At 38.8% G+C, this 26,208-nt stretch overlaps 1 protein-coding gene across 2 annotated transcripts; it reads left to right on the forward strand.

The window, feature by feature from the left end:
* The first annotated feature begins 1,123 nt into the window (after positions 1 to 1,123).
* On the forward strand, positions 1,124 to 21,387 carry LOC117305245. 2 transcript variants are annotated; one of them, XM_033790074.1, is made up of 17 exons: positions 1,124 to 1,385; positions 3,214 to 3,601; positions 5,149 to 5,230; positions 5,871 to 6,024; positions 7,201 to 7,364; positions 8,432 to 8,602; positions 10,338 to 10,544; positions 11,432 to 11,561; positions 12,964 to 13,210; positions 13,535 to 13,629; positions 14,468 to 14,860; positions 15,657 to 15,725; positions 16,877 to 16,989; positions 17,600 to 18,548; positions 18,953 to 19,196; positions 20,182 to 20,370; positions 21,185 to 21,387. In XM_033790074.1, the coding sequence occupies exons 2-17, from the start codon at positions 3,218 to 3,220 to the stop codon at positions 21,257 to 21,259; spliced, it is 3,666 nt and encodes a 1,221-aa protein (XP_033645965.1). In that variant the 5' UTR covers positions 1,124 to 1,385; positions 3,214 to 3,217; the 3' UTR covers positions 21,260 to 21,387. The 2 variants fall into 2 exon arrangements, with proteins under 2 accessions (XP_033645965.1, XP_033645966.1); XM_033790075.1 differs by having other exon boundaries at positions 12,964 to 13,207.
* The last annotated feature ends 4,821 nt before the right edge of the window (positions 21,388 to 26,208 follow it).

Below are 26,208 nucleotides of genomic sequence, written 5' to 3' on the forward strand. Positions count from 1 at the left end.
TATTTCTACCGAAGGAAATTATACTCAATTGAGTAGTTTAGATCCTATTTTATTTTTCACATCGAATGAAAAAGTGGTGGCAGGATACCTGAGCAATTTCAAACTTTTTTTGTCAGATAGTGACCATATTTTATTTGATAAATTTTAACCGTTTTCAAAACTCATGACAGCCATTCTTTGGACCCGGAGGCAGTTTTTTTTTTTTTTTTTTTTTCTGCACTACGAAATTTCCACTGAATGCTTTTCAATTGGGAATTTCCTCTTCTGAATCGATTCGGAAATCATTAAAACAATCGGGAAAATGTTTGAAGATGGCATGTACAATTCCACTTCCAGCTCTGAGTTTTATGCAAAGTTTTACAAAGCATAGTTCATCATCAATTGGAGAATGGACGGAATAAAAACAACATAAAGTTTGTCAACAGCCGTGTGTATTATTCAAGAAAGTAGATAATAGCACCTCACCAACACCGCATCAGGATTTATCTGCTTTCATCATGGCATGCATGCATGCATGCTTACTATAGTAGTTGATGTCCTTTCTAGGCCGTGTCCGAATTGGCGACTTTGGCTACAGCTACGGCTAGATCAGCGCGTCTGTCAGTGTTGAAGAATAGCAGACGCGCGCGCCCTAGCCGTAGCTGTAGTCGAAGTCGGACACGGCCTAACTCTCTCTCTGGTGTGTACTTTTTTGTTGTGTAGTAGCTAGCTAATAAAAAATTATTGCAGTCGAAATGTTATTGATACATTTTTACATTTTAACTCAAAACAATAGTTACACATTCTGAAATCGATATTATGATAAAGAATAATAATTATTAATGTTGAACGAAAGAGTAAACAACACCTGATAACTGCAACAAAGTATCAATTTGAGATATCTTTATTTAGCCCAAGGTTGGACCATTATTTTATGAGGGGGGTATCTGCGGGGATTCATAAGGATAGCCCTCGTTTAAAATGTTTCACAAAATTTGTTTTGCACTAGAAAAAGGAAGTTGGTTATTGTAGATTAATCACTGTACTGAAATTGGAAATTTATTTGGTAAACAACCGAAATTTTACAAATTTAAACGACCCACCACGTCCCCCCCCCCCCAAAGGTCTATAAACTACCTTTAACTTTTAACCAATGGTATTCCCCGTTCTTACAATCTGGTTAGCCAATCACAGCGCGCATACTGCGTGATGCGTACCTGGATTTTGCAGGGGTCAAATAAGTAGTTGACCTCTCATTCTCCCCCTTTTGCAGTGGTACGTGCGTGGCTATCGTTTTTTTGTGCGGGGAATTCAACAATCTTATTTTATTTCAAAGACAGATAAGAACTACTTCAAATGTCCGCCAAACCGAATTGATGGTTCCAACTGAGTTCCAGCTCGTTGTGGTAAGTCAAAAATAACATTGTTTGAAGTTCGTTCGTCGCATGAGGAAGATTTCTAAATTGTTCGCAATCGATCTTGACGATCACGATATAGGGCTAGGGGTTGCATGCTGGGTGGGCCGGCCGGCCGGGGAGCTAGCAACCAGTGCACCACGGGCCACGGCCCGGTCATGATGACATATGCATGACGGGCATTTATTAACAGTGCAGCAAGCAGCTACTCCTAGAACTATATGAGTATGACTGAGGTTCGTTCGGCTATCGTGAAACGAACCTCACAGTTTTAGTAGCTAGCAGCTGCATCATCATGACTACTTACTTCTAAAAATTAAAATTAAAGGCTCCCCGTGCCGTGACCCTTTTAGTTTTATTATAATTAACACTAACTAAACAGGGCCGGGGTCTTAACTCTAAATAGACCTTATGCATTGACGTCATCCAGCCGCCATCTTTGAGGTCAATCAAACGGTGACGAAACAATCGAAACGCACATAGATTGGCCAATGAACAACCTCCTTTTGACCTCAAGGCGAGGGCGCCGTACTGAAATGACGATTGACGTCATGTGCATAAGGTCTATAATATGTTATAATTTTGGGCCTCCTTATAAAAAATAAAAAGGCTCATAATTTGATATTAAATTATTATAATAAGTTAACAACATGCTTAAAAAAATAAATTAAAGCCATCAATAACTGAAGTTTCTTTTGTACTACACAGCCAAAACTTTTCCAACACACTCATTCATAGTCATATACATTCATAATGCTTGCATTTCCTTTTTGTTGAGTGAAATAAAAAAAAACATTGTCAAAAAATGCAATTTTCTACTCGGTACTTGTTGCGATAACAAAACCCTCCTACCAACGGCAGCCAGGGTTAGGGTTTTGTTATCGCAACTACTCGGTACTTACTGTTGTTTTTCTGTCGCATCGCATGTTTTTTGACTTCTTTGACTAAGTAAAACTGCCATTCAAAAAAAAAAAAACATCCCGTTATTAATTTTAATTGTTTGCTTTATTTCTAACGAATCCATCACATTAATAATATAGGCCTAATTATAAAAAGACAATGTTTACAATTAATTAAACAGAAACAAATTTGAAATTAGCCGTCTATCCTACCTGTGTTTTTTTTTTTTGCTTTGCATCTTGTTATTTTTATAGCTTTCCATGGTTTTCAAAATTCAGAGTAAGACCTTCGGAGTTGGCAAAACTTTAGCTCACCACTTTGTTGAAATCACAGTACATGTACATGCAATGTCAGTGACTGATTCATTGCACTAGAATTTAAAAGGTACTGGACACTGATGGTAATCACTCAAAATAACTTTTAGCATAAAACTGACTTGGTAACAAGCACTGGAGAGCTGTTGATAGTATAAAACATTATGAGGAACGGCTCCCTCTGAAGTAACATAGTTTCCGAGAAAGAAGTATTTTTCCACAAACTTTATTACAAGACCTCAGAATTAGATTTTGAGGTCTCGAAATCAAGCATCTGAAAGCACACAACTTCGTGTGACAACGGTGTTTTTTCTTTCATTATTATCTCGCAACTTTGACGACCAATTGAGTTCAAATTTTCACAGGTTTGTTATTTTGTGCATATGTTGAGATACACCAAGCATGCTAAGCAAGTGAGAAGACTGGTATTTGACAATTACCAATAGTGTCCAGTGTATTTAAGCCTGTAGCTATATGCATGGCCTTCAACGAAGAGAAATTTGCCTTGGTGCCCTTGCCCTTTCAGAAAATGAAGCATCTAACCTGCAGGGTCAGTATCAATCACCGACTGTTCTTTTCCTAAAAACAGTTTTTTTTTTCCTTAGCAACATGCCATTCACCAAGAATGGTTTTTCAGATACTACTCTTTCATCGCCGCTTCGTGCTCCGACAACTGAGATCTCCTTTTACTCACCCGTGAGGGAGCCCTTCAAGTGGTCCCACAAAAAATTCAACCGTCACCAACAAAGAGCAACGTGCAGTGCCCCCTGTCAGCAAGTTCCAAGGCCACTGCGTGCAGCAGCAGAGCCGGTCAAAACTCAAGGGCCTTCGTTGACTCTCCGGCCCCACGAAGGTTCTCCGGGGAAGGAGGAGAAAAAGAAGAAGCGTCGGGAATCGGACGCAAAGTGGAGGTCCAATCTCTCTTGTTGCTTCAATCATTTAAAGAATAAAGTTCTGCCCACAAGAAGCTGTCAAAAAACACGAGTTTCAAAGGTAGTTTTTAATTTATAATTTTTTTATTGGTATATATACAACAAAATGACCAGCAGCATAAACTGAAAGGGTCAAAGTACATCATGAATATAGCAACAATCACATATAAAAAGGCAATAAAGTGTAAAATGTATAAAATTTACAAAACGCTACATAAAAATTACATTAGAGCAATTATGGAATGAAAAATTACAAAACTCACTGGTTCAATGGCAAAAGGCAAGAACCGTGAAAATACAAACAACAACAAGCAATATAGGAGGGATTTGTAAAAACAAAAGACAAGAAGAACAAATCCAGTGATAAAAAAACTATTACAGCATGTTGACAAGTTGAGGAATTGTAGATAGAACAAAGTTCTCTGCTGGATTTGTCAAACTATGTGATTTTTCGGGACCAAAGTTGCAAACATAATTATGGCCTGAGCAGGCAGAATTGGAACCATTTCCTTGTAATGTTTTTGACTTGGTGTATATCTTTGGTTTTAATCTGTAAGATCTGGGGTGCTCTAAACAGTTTTATATTGATTATCTTTGTGAATATTTTATTCTGAGTAAAACAATATACTTTGCTTATCGAATTGGGAAGTTGGTCCGTAAAGTTTAACCCAACACTAATGTTTAGATCAGTGCTCTTGCAACAAGTCTCAGTAGACCGTTGAGATTATAAATACTTTTTGGGGTTGAACAAAGAATTAACTAGAGTGGGATTCGAACCAACGACCTCCGGATTAACGTGCCGGCGCTCTACCAACTGAGCTATCTAGCCCTATATTGGCGGGACACCGCCACATTAATCCGGAGGTCGTTGGTTCGAATCCCACTCTAGTCAATTCTTTGTTCAACCCCAAAAAGCATTTCAAAATTTACCCAGTCAGTTTCCCTTGTGGTTTATATTGAGATTATAAATAATAATATGAATAATATACAGGTATTAGTATTAAGTTTTTTGTATAGCGCTTTTTCACTTCCAAAGGGTGTCTCAAAGCACTTCAAACTATTACCCCTGGTCACTGGGCCTTAAATCATTCCTTAAACCCTCTCAGCCTTCTGGGAGTATACAGCCCTGTGCAACAAATGCGCTACTCGGCTAAATCAATCACAAGAACCATCTCTGCCCTCACATGTCCACATTTACCCCTGGGTGGAGAGAAGCAATTATAGCGAAGTGTCTTGCTCAGGGTCACAAGTGTCACGACCGGGATTCGAACCCACACTCTGCTGAACACAATCGCCACTCCCACTCTTTGGAACAATCTCCCCGTTCATATCCGTGCCTCATCCTCTCTGGACTCATTTAAAAACTGCTCTAAAAACACACTTATATAAATCCATCTAGTCTGTTTAGTTTCTGCTATTTCATCCCACTTTTAATTGTCTTTCTTTTGATATCATACACTTCCTGTTCAGCGCTTAGAAACCTTGTATTAAGCGCTATATAAATGCATGTTATTATTATTATTATTATTCAATTTGGTGCTCTTATCCGCTCGGCCACGATTATGTAATAATTTGTTACTCATCACTTTATGTTTTCATCCCAATTAGGAGGTGATAGTTCAGAAGACGGTGGAGAGAGTTGAGTACCTGGAGTCTGTCGTGATGCTGTTAAATCAGGCCATTCAAAGTGGTAAGAAAACTGAACTATTTTACAAAACTATATGACCTAGTTTCTGTCACTGGCCTACCAAAAAAAAAAAAAAGTAATTAAATATTTTTATTTTTTGATACTGAGGTGTACATTTCTGAATTCAGTTGGAAACGAGCTTTCCAATGGTACCCACCACCTTTTCGCAGGACTCAAAACCCTGACTATTATTTGAGAGATTACGATGACTGTTATTTGAGAGATTACGATGATTTTGAAAGTAATTTACATTTTGCTGACGAGTCACAAACATTGAGTCTAGATGGTTGGGTCCGAGTCATTGACAATCTTGTCTTAAGTCCAAGTCAAAAGTGTTGTAACCAAGTAATTTTTGAATATGTTATTTGAGAGATTACGATGATTTTGAAAGTAATTTACATTTTGCTGACGAGTCACAAACATTGAGTCTAGATGGTTGGGTCCGAGTCATTGACAATCTTGTCTTAAGTCCAAGTCAAAAGTGTTGTAACCAAGTAATTTTTCCTCAAGTCAAGTCAAGTCATGACCAACACCAACTCAAGTCAACAACACTACAAGTCAACAACACAGCAAGTCATACGACGCTACACTGCTAAACAGACATTTTGTAAAAAAACTCATATATTCAAATTGTTATTTCTAGGTAAAAATGAAAGTGTATCCCCGACAAAAGGTCAACAGAATCTGCAAATGGCACGGAAAGAGTTTACTTACAAGTATCACTTCAAGAGGAATAAAGACTACGAAGATTCGGACCTGGAAACTACAGTGACTCCCAAACCGTCAAAGAAGACCAGGTAAAAAATTACAAAGTACGCACCGGATTCAAACCCTGGTGTTTCTCATCAGCTGGGCCCAATTAAGCACACAAATTTGCTTAGCATGAAATTTCTTCCTCGATACAAACAGGATTACCAACCAAATTTCCACAGCAAACCAGTATGTAACGAGCAATATTCAACAAATGGAAATTTGGTTGTAATCCTGTTTTATCAAGGAAGAATGTTTCATGCTAAGCATATTTTTGTGCTCAGCAGCTCTATGAAATTGGGCCCAGATCTGGCAATGTGGATTAGAGTCCCAGTTGTGACACAAGCAGCCGATTTCAAGAACCGCTAGGATGAATCCTATCTTGAGTAAGGATGAGCAACCCGTCTTAACTTAGGATGGGTTCAATGCGTCCTACGTATTTGAATACAGAACTAAACCCATCCTAAGTTCTAAGATTAATCCTAAGTTAGGAAGAGTTTGGTGAAATCGACTGCTGGGTCCCTAGCCATGATACTTTGTCCTATAGATGGGATGTAAAGCTGTTGTTCCCATGTGTTCTGTAACGCACGTAAAAAGAACAGTGCACTTACCGAAAAGTGAAGGGGTTTGCCCTGGTGTTCCTGGATTGATTGGCAGCATGAGACACAGCACCTTGTAAACCATTACATGGTCCTATGTAAAGGGAGTAGGTCTCATAATTCAAACGTATACTTTCACGTACCTTGCAGGAGAATACTGTATGATGTGTGCTCCGATCTTCAGAAGAAGCCACTTAGGTGGCATGGTTGGCTTGTGCGTAAAAGCACTTGTCTTTCACCAAGGTGACCCTGGTTCGATTCCCAGCCAGGGCCGTATGTGAGTTGAGTTGTGCGTTGGTTCTCTGCTGTGCCATGAGGGTTGTCCGAACCATCAGGTTTTCCTCCCTCAGGAAAAATCAAACACTTTCGATCTTGGCTGTGCTGTGTGGTCATAATGGGTTGATGTGGCTGGCAGCCAAAGGCGCCCTTGCATGCCTGCTTCTCAAACACATAGTAGCCGCGTCCTTCTCAATTCAGCTCTTAGCTGCGAGTAAGGATGATTAGCCCCCCAAATTTTATTTATTATAACACCTACGAGAGACCTGCCATTGCGCTAGGCAAGCTCATGTTCATTACTAACATTGTGTGAGTGTTGTTTTTCTGTTTCTGTTTTTAATGATTAAGCTCCAAACCCAAGAAAGTTGCAGTTAAAAAACCAGGGAAGTCACCAGGTCGAGCAGTTGTTTCAGCCCGTCAAAGAAAGTGTGATCAGTTAGTTCCCTCCTCTGGAAAAGCCAAGGCAACCATGGCAACTGGAATGAACAACAAGAAGGAGAAAGGTCAAACAGGTGCGGAATGTTGTAACGTCAAAAATAGAAGTAAATAATAATAATAATGTATATTTGGTTTGCGGTAACACCATGTGTGTATCTACTTGCCAGGTAGAGTTTGTTCTTAGAGAAGAACCAGAATGCAATATGCAAAAAGCCATACTTAGGCCCTCTTCCAAACCATGGCTTCAGATTTGGTGGCTTGAGGCTCCGTTCTCTAGTCTGAAGCCCCGAGCGGCGCACGTATACCCATACCCAAAGCACGTGCAGTTGTCAAATCAATCGGCGGGGCCAGTCTAGCCTGAGCCGAATCTAAAGTTGAAGCCGTCGTTTCGAAAAGGGCCTATGACGTCTAAAAAATAATGTACAGCGATCTCCTGTATTTGTTTTAATCTTTCAATACAATATCGCACAAATATAGTACAATGCACCCTATAGTCACTTAAAGATGCTATGTCGGATTTTTAGCCCCCAAACATTAAAAAATAGATTGTTTTGAGTTAATGGTATTTCAAAGAGTATCACCCGCTCAAACGAAAAAAATTCAACTTTTACGTCTAATGGTCAGGAACCATGACAAAAATTTAAAACGTTTCTTATGAAACACATAAGAATTGGTCGCGTGATATGTTGTCGGGATCCCGGCAAAAACTGATTTTGAGCACTTTATTTTAGTGCTACTAATAATTGGCGGACTTTTTTGAGCAATGGCTCAATTTCTCGACCCCGATCAAAATACCTATTGAATTTTAAATCTAAATTTTTGGGTCAAATCGGCAAAAAAATCTGACATAGCATCTTTCAAGGTGTAAGGTCAACACGACAAGACTGTAAAACAATACATACAGAAGTTTATAATGCACCAATTCAAGTAGCAGCCCTAAAAATTACATTATTTATTTGGGAATAAAATGATGAGATGAAAACAAAACAATACCCACTGACTGTTCTAGGAACTTATCTCTCCATTACCACTATATGTCATTTGTAGTTTTGGCGCAAAATAAATGCATTTTCTTTTTGGAGCTGTACACACATGCCGGATTTCTTTGTATTTCTTATGTGACGCCATTAATTTCCTACAGTTCCGTCCGTACCTCATGTTACAACCAGTAGTGCTCAGTGTCCTGAACCAACGAGGTCTCTCATTTGCAACGAGCAAGATCTCTCGGACAAAGGGAACCACACCCCTTTACAGTCTCCTGTTACGCCCAGTAAGCTCACCCCTCGAAAAGTCAGCATTCCTTTGAATCTTGGTAAGTGTTTCAAGACGGGTTCATACTTCCTGCGAATCCGAATGCCATACACTCACAAATTCGCTACGAAACTTTGGAAGAGTTGAGATGGCATATATCCCTATAAACAGATAAGGGCTTGTTTCTGGGGCGGAAAATTTTCAAAGCTTCATTACTCAAATCTTACCTGCAGGAAGCCACTTGTTTCAACAGATTCACATTCCATGGCAGCATACATTTTTCTGCAGTGGGTTTTGGTCATCATATATTCCTCACAAATACGTCATTTTCGTGAAATAATGCAGCTCCCAACAACAAAAATTCCCATTTTGATCGGCCCTCTCACAGTGTTGTCTGCTCCCGTGCATACGCGAATACACTGCAAGACGCATGAATTCTTGGTCAAGGATCTTGACTGCACAGCGTTAACACGTCTTGTGTACGCACGGCAGACTGTGATGCGAGAATAGGATCAAAACAGGAATTTTTTTAGCATTGAGAGCTGCAATAAATCACGAAAATGACGGATTTGTGAAGAATATATGAGGACCAAAATCCACCGAGGAAAAATATATGCTGCCATGGAATGTGAATCAGTTGAAATTAGCGGTTTCTTGCAGGTAAGATTTGAGTTATGAAGCTGTGAAAATTTTCTGTCCCAGAAATGGACCCTGATATCCAGGACGCCACTGTAGTACAATACGAAAGTGTAAGGCCGCCAGGGCTAAGCTGTGCACAGCAATTTCTCTCTTGTAAAGGGCACTTTTGATAGAGGAAAATGTAATTTTTTGTATTTGGACTTTGCAACGGGCACTAAAGCAAAAGCACAGTGCACCTACGCAATTGATGGGGGTTCCACGAAATATTTAGTGAGGGTTCCATGGAATATTTAGTGGCGTGGGCCCAATTTCATGAAGCCTGTAAGCACTCAAATTTGCTTAGCATGAAATTTCTTCCTTGATTAAAACAGGATTACCAACCAAATTTGCACGTGATTTTCAGGATAAGCAAGCAACAGCTGACAAGCAATATACAACAAATGGAAATTTGGTTGGTAATCCTGTTTTTATCAAGGAAGAAGTTTCATACTAAGCAAATTTGTTTGCTTACAGGCTTTATGAAATTGGGGCCTGATATTTCTTTATTAAACCTACCTTATATTATAAAAATTCATTTTCTTTCTTTATCGAATCCTACCCGAGCCTGTGATTTTTTTCACAGAACTCGAGAAAGTACCAAGTATACAGTGGTTACACATAAGTATATGGGTAAAACCAAAATAAATAAACTTACCCCCCAAACAACTTTTAAAGCAATCGCACAACATCAGTAAACACTCAGTGTTGTCCAAAGGCCCACACTTCGTGTATCACAACTTGTATATAAAATAACAAACCTGTGAAAATTTAGGCTCAATCGGTCATCGGAGTCGGGAGAAAACAACGAGAAAACCTATCACCCTTGTATCCGCACGTTTCGCCGTGTCATGACATGTGTTTAAAATAAATCAGTTATTCTTGATATCGAGAATTGATATTGTTTTAATGTTTTCTCAAAAAGTAAAGCATTTCATGGAATAATATTTCAAGGGAAGTCTTTCACCATTACCTTCTGTAAACCCTGTAAGTTATTTGTAAATATGTGAACTTTTAATTTTTGTTCTGTTCAGAAAGTGTCCAATGGCTTCAACCAAAATCAATAAACTCATTTAGAGTTTACAAGATTACAATTTTTCATTGTTTTTGTTTTCATACAGGGATCTACTCGCAATCACCACATCTGCTGACACCCATTAAACCCTACCCCTCAAGCCCTGCCTGGAGCCCAATTATAGGGGCAATCTGGAGCCTGTCCCAGGAGGACCCTAACTCACCCTACTCACGCCCGTTTACCTCCACTCTCGTCGGGACTCCGTCAAAACGGTACCAGATTGTTGGTGGGACAATCAAGAGCTTAGATCAAGGTAATTTAAAAAAAAAAAATTGTATCATGGTCAATGGTCTGTTGAAATAAGCACTTAGCTTTCCCTATGGGATATTATGCTTGTTTTTTCAAGGGGCACTCCTTAGAAAAAAAAAGAAAAAAAAAAAAAGTCAAAAGGTTTTAGTGGCAGAAGAACTTGACACGGTTCCATTGTTTACTTGTTTTGCCTGTCTTACATGTCTTAAAGGCACTGGACACCTTTGGTAATTAAAAACAGGATTACCAACCAAATTTACACGTGATTTTCAGGATATGCAAACAACAGCTGAATACCAGTAACGAGCAATATGCAACACATCCTGTTTGCATGTTAATCCTGTTTTTATCAAGGAAGAAATTTCATGCTAAGCAAATTTTTGTGCTTAGCAGCTCTATGAAATTGGGCCCAGTATCCACTCTTGGTGTATCCCAACATATGCATAAAATAACAAACCTGTGAAAACTTTGCCTCAATTGGTCATCAAAGTTGCAAGAGAATAATGACAGAAAAAAACACCCTCGTTGTACACATTTGTTTGCTTTCAGATACCTCATAAGGCTTCAGGCCTGAAGTCTTTTATTATTTGAGTGAGAAATTACCTCTTTCTCAAAATCCATGTTAATTCAGAGGGAGCTGTTTCTCACAATGTGTTTTACTGCCAACAGCTCTTTATTGCTCGTTACTAAGTAAGTTTTTATGCTAACAATTACTTTAAGTAGTTACCAATGGTGTCCAGTGCCTGCAAATAATGCCAGAAGTTATGCTTGAGCATGAATTTGCTGCATTGTTGAGATGAAGCATTTCTTTGGAACCCCTCTCCATCCTACAAAAAGTACCCCAACTTTTTAAGAGTGATTACCAAACGTGTACTTTTCCTTGAATTGAAGGTGAGCAAAGAGGATGGGACACTTCCTCCCAAGATCTTGACTCATGTCTTGATGGAAGAGACGGTGACGGGAAAGTAACTCCAGACTTAATGTGTGAGGAGGAAATACCGCCCGCTCAAGAAGAAGAACGGTGAGTCTAAATTTCCTCTTTTGCACTTTTTAGGCGTAAGCGATATTACCAGATGGAAATTGGCATAGGGGATAAAGAATACTAATTTTTGTTTTACATTGATGTGTGTTGGCTCTGTATACTCACGTCTGTCCTTAGTCTTGGTTCAAGACGCTCCTGGATTTTTCACAAGAGGGCACGCTATCACCCCCAACGCGCTATCAACCACGAACCGCTATCACCCGAGAACCGCTATCACAGGAGAGTCTTGCCACATTCGTTAAATCTCCCCCCCCAAAAGGGGGCGGGCTCTGCGGGAAACCTACCCACGCGCATTATGTTTCCCCCCCGATTTGGGGGGGGAGATTTAACGAATGTGCCAAGACTCTCCTGTGATAGCGGTTCTCGGGTGATAGTGGTTCGTGGTTGATAGCGCGCCCTCTTGTGACAAATCCAGGAGAGTCTTGAACCAAGACTAGTCTGTCCTGAGCTCTGTGAAAAGAATCACAGGCATGTATGTTACTTGTGAGGTCAAAGGTACATTTGTCGGCATCCATATACATCTGGTCAGGCTGGTATCTGGCGTTACTCACGAGCCTCGAAGTGTGATGTCAAACTTGAACCTCTTTTTGATGTTAAAGGCAGTGGACACTATTGGTAATTGTCAAAGACTAGCCTTCACAGTTGGTGTATCTCAACATATGCATAAAATAACAAACCTGTGAAAATTTGAGCTCAATCGGTCATCGAACTTGCGAGATAATAATGAAAGAAAAAAAACACCCTTGTCACACGAAGTTGTGTGCGTTTAGATGGTTGATTTCGAGACCTCAAGTTCTAAATCTGAGGTCTCAAAATCAAATTCGTGGAAAATTACGTCTTTCTCTAAAACTATGGCACTTCAGAGGGAGCTGTTTCTCACAATGTTTTATACCATCAACCTCTCCCCATTACTCGTCACCAAGAAAGGTTTTATGCCAATAATTATTTTGAGTAATTACCAATAGTGTCCACTGCCTTTAATTAGGAAGTAAATTGTCAATATCAAGATATGTTTTAGCACTTTATTAAAAATAAACAAAAATTTGTGAAAATTTGTGAAAATGTTAGCATGTTTTGGTTTGCTTCTCCATGCTGATATTTTTGAAAAACTGCTCATTTTGTCGACCACTTTGTACCACAAAAACAAAATGTCTTCACAAAACTTATCTTATGTTACAGGTTTTCAAGGCTGTTTTTTTTTTTTTTTCTTGTTTTTTTTCCCCTTTTTTTTGGGGGGGGGGGGGGTTCGAACTGGGCCTCGAACACCCAGCAGGGTGGATATGTGCGCATGAAAAGTCTTTACTTTGTATTATATTATTGTTTAGCCCGATTGCGTCACAAATGTTTCACTGTTTGTTCTCCGTCTAATTTCTTCTGTCAGATCCCAGAAGTCCAATACCTACCTCACCCCACGCTCGTCTCGGGCTGTCGCCTCCTCCTCAAAGCCTCCTGGTATCCCCCCGAAGAAGCGCGCCTCCAACTGGTCCGCTCGTTTTATAAACGACATGCGACTCTCCCAGGAGGGAGAGTTGTTGCAGTCGAAGAGCAACCGATGTAAGAGGCTTATCTTTGAGGGCGGGGAGGAGGAGAGGATGACAAGGGAACCTCCAGAGAAGAAACCAAAGGTACAGTTTGTGAAAAAAAAAGCTTCCAAAGCCTACCATTATTATAGCGATCTTAAACAGAAAAGGGGGGGGGGGGTGGGAGATATCTGAGGGGAAAAGGAGAAGGCAAAGACAAAAAGTTTGTAGTCATTTTCTTCCTAGATGTTCAGACCATGGGGTTGAATGGTCTGGAGATGCAGTTTCTCCGACAATCTCTCTGCATGGTTACCTTTCTTTTTTCAACGGTCAAATTTCATGTTGGATATGACCCTTTGACATTCTTAAACTTGGTTTGCACATTAATGATAATTTTGGCGATATTGACAGGTTTTTTGTTTCTATGTGCAGTTAAAAGAGACAAGAAAGAAATATCATAAGAGATCGACGGCCGCCCGGATCAGACCCTGGGATCCTCAGGACGGCAAGGTTCTCAGCCCTCTATAGTAAGTTTTAAATACTTTTGTAGTGTATGCAGACTAATAGTAATCTATTTATAGAATATGATGTCATTGTTTCAAGCGAGATCTCGTTGTATGAGAGCTTTGCTTGGTTTTATCAAGTGAATAGAACCTGAGTGTTTGAGGCACCGTGACACAGGTTTCTTTGTCTGTTATGGATAATTTAACAACATAAGAACACAACAACTTCATTGGTGGAGGTAGGGCTCAAATTTTACACTGGCCCAACAGGTATGGAGGCCAGATATTTTAGCATTTGGCCAGTAAACTAATGAATAGACAAGTCAGGTGTTTTTGTGTTGTTTTTTTGTTTGTTTTTTAATTTGAGTAATAGTACCTCACTGAATAGACCGTATTGAATAACACCTTTTTGCTATGAAAAGTCGCCATCTTGTAGGGCAAACCGTATGCGCGTCCAAACACGTACATCATCGAAGCACGCAGCACGCAACATTCCCGGTTTGATTTCTACAACACATGCACGAACACACACATGCACACGCACAGACGCCATCTTTTAGGTCAGATATTTGAGCCCTGTGAAGTCATATTCAATACGGTCTATCGAAAAGAAAAACCATTATGTTAAGACTTAGAGTCGTAGCGGATAAATATCATTCATTTCTGTTGAGTATCTGTTTTGATGATAATCTTTTCAGTATTCAATTTCGAAGTGTTTTAAAAAAATTTTTGTTATGATTCATGTTGGGACTCTACTTGACATTCCTCATTATGTTGGAGTGGGTCACAAATGATATACTAAATATTCAAATTCAACAATATGAAGTTGTGAAATTTGTTATAATTGCTGTTTCATTACCAGTGGAGTCAGCAGGAAGTTTACCCAGAAGAGTCCAAAGAGGTGTCAATCTCCACCCAGTGGACCCTCCCGACAACCTAGGCGTACGACCAAAGCACCCAGTCAGCCCTCCAAAGCGCCTAATCCACCCTCAAAAATAATACCCTCTAATAAAGCACCCACTCAGCAGCTCCCTGCCGCCCAGAATCAAGGTTCATTCTGGACGCCCACTACTACTCCTAGGGGGGAAAGCGTCGACCTCATACTGGGTGTCGATAAACCCAATTTGGCGACCCGGGACCAGCCAAGAGGGTTGGTGACACGAGACACCCAGACGAGACCTGACCCCGATGAGGAAGGTTTCCTTGATGTTGAAAGTGTTATTAACCCAGTCAGACGGCTTAGAGATAGTACAAGGTAGATGAAACTTCAGAACCGATAGTTTAGACATTTTATTTCCATATTGGCAACAGTTACGAAGAAATGTATCAAATATAGTTTAGGCATTGCATACAGACTTCAAACAGCAATTGAAACATCATTGTTACAAAGGTCGGTTACTTAATGCAATGCGAATTTGATGTGAATTTGATAACTGAACTCTGTTTTCGCTGCAATGTTGGAAGGAGAGTTGAGCACAACACAACCGCTGCGAATTACTCGGTGCGAATTTGTGACGTCAACATTCGTAGCGCATTCGCAGGAAATATGAACCGGCATTTAGTTGTGATTCTCAATATTTCCCCCTGTCTGGTACAAAATCCCCTTAAAGGCAAGGTACACGTTTGGTAATTGTCAAAGACCAGTCTTTTCACTTGGTGTGTCCCATCATAGCCATAAAATAATAAGTCTGAAAATTTGGGCTCAATTGTTCATCGAAGTTGTGAGAAAATGATGAAAGAAAAAACACTCTTGTTGGACGAATTGGTGTGCTCTCAGATAGGAATGAAAGACTTCTAGCTACATGTAGAAGTCTTTTATTATTTTAGTGAGAAATTTCCTCTTTCTCAAAAACTACATTACTTCAGAGGGAGTCGTTTCCCACAATGTGTTATACCATCAACAGCTCTACAATGCTTGTTGCCAAGTCAGTTTTTAAGTTAATATTTGTTTTGAGTAATTACCAAACGTGTACCTTCCCTTTGCATAATGCAATTATCGGCATCTGTGTAACTTACCCGTATTTTAACACTACTGATAATCTCTCTGACAGCATGACTACTCCAGATGCTGCAACGTTTCAAGGCGCCCCGACCTCCACAGACCCTGACACGGAAAGCAGGTATTAATATAATGTTGAAATATGTGAGGCTTTTTTACGATAAAGATAGATGTTTTTCTTTCGGGTACACCCTGTATGGATTGCTTCTAGGAAGAAATGTGGGCTTCGAAAAGAGCCAGTTCATTTCCTCTCATTGTTTGCCTTTGTCATTGTTGTAGTGACACTTGTGTCTTTAAGCAAGACACCTAACCGCTGTTGTCCTTCAGATGGGACGTATAGCCGTTGGTCCCGTGTGTTCTGTAACGCATGTAAAAGAACCCAGTGCACTTATCGAAAAGAGAAGGGGTTCGCCCCGGTGTTCCTGGCTGTGGCTGCTATATAAGCTGTAGCACCTTGTAAACCCTTATAAGGTGCTACATAATTGGGTCTCAGAATCCATCACTGCAATAACCTATATTTCTGAAAGTTTGTATTATATACCAAGCGCTTTGAGTACCTTGTTTGGTACGTGTAGATACGTGCGCTATATAAGACTTCGGTGTTATTATTATTATTATTAGTGATTCCAGGCCTGGTCATGGTTTGGGTGATTTGGATTAAATAAAGTTTAACGAGGCCCCTTCTTTAAAAAAGCTTTGCATGCTGGGGGGGGGGGGGTGGTAGTTTTTCTTTATGAAATCCCCCCAGGATTTTTTCAAAACTTTGGGGGCCCAAATTTGCTGGACCTGAATTTTGGAAGTTGAGCACGCTGAGTTGAAACAAGAACTTTTGAATATTTTCTACTTGAAGTTTATCTTTGTTTTTCAACCCTGAGCATCAAAAATGGTTTATATTTATGATTTATGATATTTACTCTATTTTCTTATGCAGGGATGAGATTGTGTCGACCTGGTGAAGAAAATCAGACAATATTTTTTTACATAGATAAAGAAATCCTGCTCATTGGTCTAGGCTAACTCTCTAGTGCTTTGGATACTGTTTCCAATTTAGCTCCTTGAAGTCTATAACCCCAGGGGTTACCAAAAGGTAGAAATGGCATCATTTCAACATACCTTTGAATTTGTATCCAAGTTTCAGACTTTTTAGTTAGTAATGACTTTCATCCCTGTTTATGTGAACCTATTTTCCGTTTGTTGTTTTTGTTTTTTAATACCGTCGCTTTATATTTTTCCATTCATATTATGATTCTTTTTTTTGTTTCTACTGTCTAGCCAAGGTAGTCTTCTACTCCAGGAGATACCACACCTACCAGATGATATTATAGCACCATTACTGCTGTATGGGGAGACTAGCGACTGCTTCCTGCAAGATAAAGATGTCGAGGGTAAGTCTAACTGGGCTTGGATCTTTCTGTTTCTGTAATTCATAGGTTCCAGGGCCCAATTTTACCATAGAGCATCTCAACTGCCAATTTTGTCCTAACTGTGTGAAATTTCCATTTCATAGCGCTGCTATGGACCTTTATCACAGTGTGGTCCATCTTGATTATACTCCATTCCAACTGATTGCGCCAAACTGAGGCTGGATAAAATTTATAGTCTGGTTGCCATGCGCAATAAATGTTAGCATTCATTACTATTATTTGAAACAGGGAACATGACCAAGATGGTGACAGCGTACAATAAAGGTCTATACCCTGAGCAGAAAAGGCATTTTTGCTTTCTGGTATTTACTGTACGAAAGTGATTGGCGTAACATTACGCAAGTCCCTGGATGTGCAAGCTGGCCACCTAATTTGCTTGCTAACCTGTGAGATAGGCTTAAGCAAAATGTTCTGCTGTAATAAGCAAGAACAGTTGCTTTCCGTTGAGCAGCGCTATGTAACTGGCCCCAGGCTTACTGTGACTTGAATGATATTTGAACAGAGTATCAAATGGCCTTGTCAGAATCTTGTGTAAACAAAACATTGTCAAATTTATCTTCTGATTGATCAGAAACATTGCAACGAAGTCAACCGACTCCAGTCAACCTCAACCTGAGTAAATCTGACGATGAGATTGTCCTTACCATCTTGGAGCTTGAAGAAGAGTCTTGTTCTAGCTCCAGCACCTCACGCAGCTCACCGGAGTGCTCCGGAAACAACACCTTCAAGGTCCTGGAAGTCATGTCTCCGAATCCGGACGTCTATCAACTCCAGGAGTTCCTGCAGCAGGAAGCCTTCCTGGAAGGCCTTCAACTGAGTGGAGATGAGACAGGCAGCCCAAGTCGCCGTACATCTGTGATAATCAGCCCTGTTAAAGTTTCCAGCCTCAGTGTGTACAAGAGTCCGGAGAAGGCATCCTATTTCTTGCTCAGCCCAGTAAAGAGTAAGCCAGATGATGAGGCCTTGCCGAAGGGTGATGTTTGCTACAGAGGTCGTCTTGATGAAGGCGAGGGTTTGACGATAACGGAATCATTTGCCCGTTTTGCCTCAAGTGCCCTGAGAAACCACTCTACTGTCCCACTAGGTCGCTATCAGCTACCAGAGACTGATGTTGAATCTACAGATCGAACTTCCGATGGAGAGAAGGTGTACAGCAAAGGAGCCACGCAGGCACTCTTGAACGGTCAAGTCGTCAGCAAAACCAAAGTCCACCCGATGTTCAGTCTCACCCGACCTCAGAGAACACTCATCTGCATCGACTCTGGCACGCCGACCAAAAACCCGTCCACATTGGAGTATTCAATGCCTTTGGTCGACAGGAACCCAGAAGGTAGTGCTGGAGTATATCCCACTTCTGACACCGCTGCAACAACAGCATCCCACATTAGCTCTCCATCGTATATGTCTCCCTTGTCGACAATAACACCCTCTACACCTTCAGCATCCCCGAGTCTTGGCCATTTGTCTCAAGACACGCTAGATGCTTCATATTCACAAGAAATGCCAAATGATCATTATAGGTGAGGACATTGGAAAATTTTCAAAACTGAGTTGATCACATAAAAGCAATCCTGATATGTTTGTTATCGCTTTTTTTTTCTTTTTTTCGGACACTACTGGTAATTACTCACAAAATTTGTTAGCATAAAAACTTGCTTGGTGACGAGCTGTAGTATAAAACATTGTGAGAAACGGCTCCCTCTGAAGAAACATAGTATTTGAGAGAGATGTAATTTCTCACTCAAATATTAAAAGACTTCAGGCTTGAAGCCTTTCCCAGGTATCTAAAAGCACACAAGTTTGTGCAACAAGGGTGTCTTTCCTTTCATTATTCTCTTGTGAATTGTAAGTGAAGGTTTTGATTGTTTTGTGCTGGCGACACTCAATAAATCTTTAACAGACCTTTTCCAATAATGTTTTCCAGCATGTCTCAGCAGACTTCTTCCATCGGCAGCAAGGATCTCGACGAGTGGGACTTCGCCGATCATCCTCCCATCCAGCTAGAAGCGGAGGAAGAGTCTCTGGATAGTCTGATGGATGATGAATTCCTAGGGGGGTACTATAATAGCTACAGAGACGTCAGGAACAGGGAAGTAGACGGGTACAGAGAAGGGGATGATGGAGGGGTCGGCGCTATGGAGGTGCCCATTTGGATCGAGAGCACAAATGTAAGAAGGGGTAGAAAATTAGCAGAGTCACCTGTGCAGGGATATGATTTCTCCATTTTTAAAGGCAGTGGACACAACTTCATATGACAAGGTTTTTTTTTTTCTTTCATTATTATCTCGCAAATTCGTTGACCGATTGAGCTCAAATTTTCACAGGTTAGTTATTTTATGCATATGTTGAGATACACCAACTGTGAAGGCTGGTCTTTGACAATTACCAATAGTGTCCACTGCCTCTAACATATAAACACATAAAAAAATGGATTAATTTATTTTGTTTCTTTAGTTATTATATGACTATAGATCCAACATCAGAAAACGAAAAAAAAAAACAGTATGGAAAGCCCCAAATTGCAGGAGTAGCAACCTTGTCCCCAGGGTGTGTCGAGCGGTTACCCTGGTATTGGATCATTTGCATATATCCGAATTTTTTTGATACGTATGCAAATTCAAATAGTCTGACTAATTTTTGAAATTCACATCTCCGTCATAATCTCGTAGTATGGTACCAGATTTAATAGATTGTTTGTACGTTGTTGGTTGCTGGCGGCTGGCTGTACCTATGAATACAGAACATATTCTGTTATTGTAAAGTCGTTGTCCAATCAGGGTCCAAGTAAGGAGTTTCCACCCCAGGGTTTACTATTGTAAACATGGTTGAAAATAAAGTAAACCATGGGTAGAGGTTGCAGGAGTAGGGCTTTCATAAAACCAAAGATAAATGTATCTTTGCTGGCTTTCACACTCACAAGCTTTCACGCTTTGTGCTCACAAACTTTCATGCTCTGCGCTCAAAGTTTGTTTTTTGTTTTTAACAGCCTATTACATCCCTGCCTGTGAAAGTATTTGGAACACGGAAAAACATGCAACTGGTATTTTCATTCCGAATTTCAAATATATCCGTTGTGACAAATGGCATCTCTGGCTGTACTTTGTTCAACTTTCACAAAAATGATTTACAAGTTTTCACGAACCAAACCAACAGGTCGCAAGTCAGTCCTCCGAAACTTCATCGTCTTGTTACCTAGCAACCAATAACAGCTCGGACACTATTTCGACGGCGGATAGTCTGCAAGGTGAAAACCAGGTGGTACCCAGCATCATGTGCAATGAAGCTGATAGCACTATGGAGCCCATGGGAACGACAGGGAACCGGTCTGAGTTCGAGGCACGGGTGAGGAGTTATTTGACAGTAAAGACCTGTCTAATCTTATAAATGCGAATGCGAGGCAAATTTTGACGTCACAGGGTTGATTTTGGCATTGAATTTTTCGCAGAAGATGAGCACAAGTAAACTGATGCGAATTAGTTGTTGCGAATTTGTGACGTCAAAATTTGGATTGCGTTGGCACTCACAGGATGTCTGAACCTGGCTTAACGCTTCTAAAGATTGAAATGTTTTGCCATCAAGCTAAGTGAGGTTTTTGTATCATTATGGAAAAACCCAGACAAAACCAGGGTGAAGTTTTCAACAAGATTTGTTTTTGTGAATTTAAATTTATGCCAAAATATGTATTATTTTATTTTGGCAACTTCCTTCGTCAGTTCTCAGAACTTTATTTCATTGGAGTGTGATTTTGTGAACATACTGATGAGGAGGAATTGCATCATGGGTTTAGGAAGACCTGATTTTCCTTGTTTTACCACATTAAAGGCACTGTACTCTATTTAGTAGAAAGCTTCCCCTAAAATATTACTTGCTGAGGGGTTTTTGTGAAATAAGTTAAACAATGTCAAGGAAATAATGTTCGTAGCAAGAGTCAAAATTATTTTAGCATATACAACAGATTTACGCGACTCTCCTGAAAACATTGCTATGTGATTTTCATTTTGTACTAAAAAACGTGACAACTAATGAAGCTTCTCAGGTAAATCATATTACATGCATCTTCACTCACGGTGAGTAGGCATTCATGTCTTGGCCAAAAACTAGACCATCAAAGTAACACATTCCTTTACTTTTCCTTTCTATTTTCTCCTTGTTTCAGGGACTGCAGTATGTCAGTGGAGGATCACCAGACAAAGCCCTGCAAATATTTCAGCAATGGTTGATCAATAATTGATGATCAAAGTACCACAGGAGCGAAAGGAGCTATTGTTCTTGTAAGCAAAGAATGGTGATCGTCTTGATATTCTTAATTCTTGCCTGTTTAAAGGCATTGGACACTATTGGTAATTACTCTAAATAATTATTAGCATAAACCTTACTTGGTAACAAGTAATGAGAGGTTGATAGTATAAAACGTTGTGAGAAGTGGCTCCCTCTGAAGTGACGTAGTTTCCGAGAAAGAAGGGAATTTGATATCGAGACCTCAGATTTAGATTTCACAGATTTACATCAAACATACCTGGTCTAATGATGATGATAGTAGAAAACATCCCTTGAAATATTTCTGACTGAAATGTCAAATTTGAAGTTTATCGCTCAGTGAGCGTTTTATTCATTTTGAGTTTTGCATCAATTTCATGCAAAATGTGTAAATCGTTTTTTTTTCCACTATTTTCTCGTGACCCAGATGGCTGATCGATCTCAAACTTTTACAGGTTTGTCAGTTTATGTATATGGTGGATTGCATAGAGCGCTTACACTGCTAGCAACTGTTTTTCTTTAGCAAAACCAATTCTGTAATGTTCCTCAAAGAAGGTGCCATTAGAAAATGGTGCAGGTACAAGATGTATGTGTGAATATTTAAGATGTTTATGTAAAGTATGTACATTTTGATCATAAGATATAAAGTGCCAAAGGCAACAGGATGATACATCATCGAGAGTTTTAAAAATTTGAAAACTGTTAAAATTTGTAATTTGTATTTATTGTTAAAATGTGTAACATTGATGTTGTAACCAACACCTTTGTGTTAGTAAACAGTTTGTACAGACAATGTGACCTATGTTTACATTCAAACCGCCCCCTGTTGAAAAAACACTGTATACGTCATGTTTCGCCGAGCACAAAGACGTGTACCGTAGTCATGGTAAGATTGCGAACACTTTCTAGCTTGCTGCCAAAACACAAAGGTTTTGCCCGGCGGTATGCGCGCGAATCATGTTATGGTTTTCGTGTGACGTCAGAGGTCACATCGTCTATACTTTTGCATATTCAACAGTTTTATGCAAACCTTTTTTAAAGTATTTAAAATTTTAACCTTAAGTTATAAAGTTGCCAAAGGCAAAAGGAAGTTACATCATCGATTTTTACAAAGTGTTAACATTTTAACGGGTTCCAACCAACGCCTTTTGTGTTATTGAACAGTTTGTATATTTTGCATAATTAAAAGTTTTATGCACACATTTTTTAAGCATGTAAATTTTGATCATAAGTTATTAATCGTCAAGGTCAAAAGGAAGTTACATCATAGATTTTTACAAAGTGTTAAAATTTTTACAGGTTCCAACCAATGCCTTTGTGTTATTGAACAGTTTGTATATTTTGCATATTTAAAAGTTTTATGCAAACATTTTTGAAGTATGTAAATTTTGATCATAACTTATAAATTGCGAAGGGCAAAAGGACGATACATCAGAGAGTTTTACAAATTTTTGATTAGTTTTAAGTTTCTTCAAATGACTTTGTTTGATTGAACAGATAGAAGATGTTGCGCATGTTAGGAATTTTATTCCGAAACTTTTAAAGTATTTCAATATTAAGCATCACAGTGTTTTACAAATTGTAACATTTTAACAAGTTTCAACCAAGTCCTTTTGTGATATTGAGCCGTTTGTATATTTTGTTTATTTTAGAGTTATATGCAAACATTTTCTAAAGTATCCTAATTTTGATCATAAGTTATAAAGTGCCAATGGCAGAAGGGATAATACGTCATAGAATTTAACAACATTTTTACATGTTCCAACCAACGCCCTTGTGTTATTGAACAGTTTGTGTATTTTGCATTTAAGAGTTATATGCAAACATTTTTTAAGCATGTCAATTTTGATCATAACTTATAAAGCACCACAGGGCAAATGTTTACATTTTTACAAGTATCAACCAATGCTTTTTGTAATATTTAACAGTTTGTATATTTTGTTTATTTAAGAGTTTATGCAAACATTTTTTAAGCATGTAAATTTTGATCATACTTATAAAGCGCAAAGTACCAAAGGTTAATTTATCATAGAGTTTTACAAAATTTAAAAGTTTTTACAAGTTTTAACCAACGCTTTTGTGTTTTGAACAGTTCGTATACAGTCTGCATATTTAAGTAATTTATGCAAAAAGAATTAAATTATGTAAATTTTGATCATAAGTTATAAAGCACCACAGGGCAAAAGGAATGATGCGTCATACTGTTTTACACATTGTAACATTTTCACAAGTTTCAACCAATGCATTTGTGTTATTAAACATTTTACTGTTTGTATATTTTGCATCATGTTTGATGCAAACATGTATGTGAATGTGAGTGGAAGTTTTAAAGTACCATAGGCAAAAGGAAGTTGCATCGCAGAGCTTTGTTAGAAATTTTATAAATTTACAAGTGTTGTTGATCTTTGTTTTTATCTTGTGTGTTTTCAAAAGTTTTTTTTCAAGAAGCAAAAGCTCTCTTTGTTTCGGCGTAAATGTTTCTTAAAGGCACTGTACACTTTGGTAATTGTCAAAGACCAGTATTCTCACTTGTTGTATCCCAACATATGCATAAAATAACAAACCTGTGAAAATTTGGGCACAAATGGTCATCAAAGTTGCGAGAGAACAAATAAAGGACACCCTTGTTGCACAACTTTGTGTGCTTTCAAATGCATAATAAAAGGCTTCAGGTCTGAAGGTTTTTTTTATTATTTGAGTGAAAATTGCCCCTTTCTGAAGAATTTCACAGCGGGAGCCATTGCTTACAAAGTTTGAAACTTTCAACAGATCTGCATTGCTTGTTACCAAGTAAGGTGGTATTCTCACAATTATTTTGAGTGTCCAGTGCCCTTTAAACTCAACCAATATTTACAAGTTCTGATGAACGAAATTGAAACAATTTCCGATCATTGAACTTTTGAAGATGCAAACGTTGTCAGATAAATGTTCTGTATAATTATGTCTCGTAATGACTGAAAATTAATGGCAATAAAAACTTACTTTTGTATTTTTAGTGCCAAAAAAAATGTTGGACTCTTTGTTATTGTTTAAATTTGCCAAACATATTTTAACCAAAAGTCGCTGGACTTACCCGTGCTTTGAAACTTGATAGGCATGCTGAATTTAACCCTTGTTTTTATTTTATTTGTTTATATACAATTGTTAACCTAAATCTGTTAAAATGCTGGCCGCCCCCTTGTGATTGTTTATGTTTTGGAACTTAATTTGCTACAAATGGTGGACTTGCCAAGTGATAGTTTCATTTTTGGGGGCCCTAAATTGATTAATTAAAAAAAAAAAAAATGCTGGACATTCCTATAATATAACTGTTTTTTTTTCTTTAAATTTTGACCTCGATTTGACACAAGTTGACTTACCTAACTGCATCATTTTACTGCATAAAATCACAGCTGAAAACCTGGCTAAAAAAAAAAAACGCTCGGCCTACCCATTCAGATTTTTTTAAATGTAATAATTTCTGTGAAACTTTGGCTAAAATGGTTTTCAATTTTTTACCCCCGAATGTGTTTTCAGTCAAAATGTTGAAATAAATGTATCATTTTCCGGTGGAAGGAACCCCCGAGTTTAAATAAATGCAACAATCATTTTAAGAAACGCCATTAAACGAGTGTTTTTAATATTGAGTTTGTCAAAATTACTAGGCCTAGTATATTCATTGAGAGTATGAGATGGCCGTAGCTACACGGAACACGCATTGGACTGGTTGCCACGAGACCCGGGTTCAATTCCCGAGAGTGTCATTTTTTTGTATTTTAGTTGGACGCAATAAATTATATAAGTAGAGTTTAAAACCACCTTCAAACACCAACGGGCACTGTGGCGACACAGTGCACTGGATAGTTCAATTGCGTGCTATCCAGAGCTGGTACACCCGGTTCGAATCCTACCCGTACCAAGAGGGACATGACTTTTACTGCTGGCACCAGTAATGGATTGGGGTCCGTCATGTCTATCCCCAAAATAGGTAAGGATGAAGATAGTCCGGGTGGGAGAGTAAAGGAGGGACCGGGATGTCCAATCCCTTAAGGGTTCTAATGGGTGATCACCACGCTGGTTTCGATCAGACTTTGAGTCCCCTGAATGCCTGGTCGTCACTCTGACTAACTCTTTGCACAAATTTTCTTTAACATTATTTAAGTTTAATAACTAATAATACCAACAATTATTTATAACCAATTTGAGCCACAAACTGAAGACTAAATTTGACAAGTAGGCCTACACAAAAGCCTTGTAGATTTGTTCAAGCAAAATTTGACAAGTTCACATAACCTTGTAGACTTTTTCAAGCAAAAATTTACAAACTCACAAGGGGTATAGCCTTGTGAATTTTTGCTTGAAAAAGTGTGCAAGGCTATACCCCTTGTGAATTTGTAATTTTTTTTCTTCAAAAAGTCTACTTGTAAATTTTTGCTTGAAAAAGTCTACAAGGCTATACCCCTTGTGAATTTGTGAATTTTTGCTTGAAAAAGTCCACAAGGCCTTGTGAATTTGTCAATTTTTGCTTGAAAAAATCTGCAAGGCTATACCCCTTGTGAATTTGTCAATTTTTGCTTGAAAAAGTGTACAAGTCTATAGCCTTGTGAATTTGTCAATTTTTACTTGAAAAAATCTACGTGTAAATTTTTGCTTGAAAAAGTCTACAAGGCTAATTGCTTGAAAAAGTCAACTTGTCAATTTTTGCTTGAAAAAGTCTACTTGTCAAACTTTGCTTGAAAAAGTCTACAAGGCCATAGCCTTGTGAATTTGTCAATTTTTGCTTGAAAAAGTCAACTTGTCAATTTTTGCTTGAAAAAGTCTACAAGGCTATAGCCTTGTGAATTTGTCAATTTTTGCTTGAAAAAGTCAACTTGTCAATTTTTGCTTGAAAAAGTCTACTTGTCAAACTTTGCTTGAAAAAGTCTACAAGGCCTTGCGAATTTG

The sequence above is a fragment of the Asterias rubens genome, chromosome 22 (assembly GCF_902459465.1).
Source record: "Asterias rubens chromosome 22, eAstRub1.3, whole genome shotgun sequence".
Lineage (NCBI taxonomy): Eukaryota > Metazoa > Echinodermata > Asteroidea > Forcipulatida > Asteriidae > Asterias > Asterias rubens.

Bases quoted from the DNA above. Each gene is read 5' to 3' on its own strand.
- LOC117305245 (XM_033790074.1), top strand. From the start codon at position 3,218: ATGCCATTCACCAAGAATGGTTTTTCAGATACTACTCTTTCATCGCCG. The intron at 10,545-11,431 runs GTAATTTAAAAA...CTTGAATTGAAG, and splicing joins AATCAAGAGCTTAGATCAAG to GTGAGCAAAGAGGATGGGAC. The intron at 13,211-13,534 runs CAGTTTGTGAAA...TTCTATGTGCAG, and splicing joins CAGAGAAGAAACCAAAGGTA to TTAAAAGAGACAAGAAAGAA.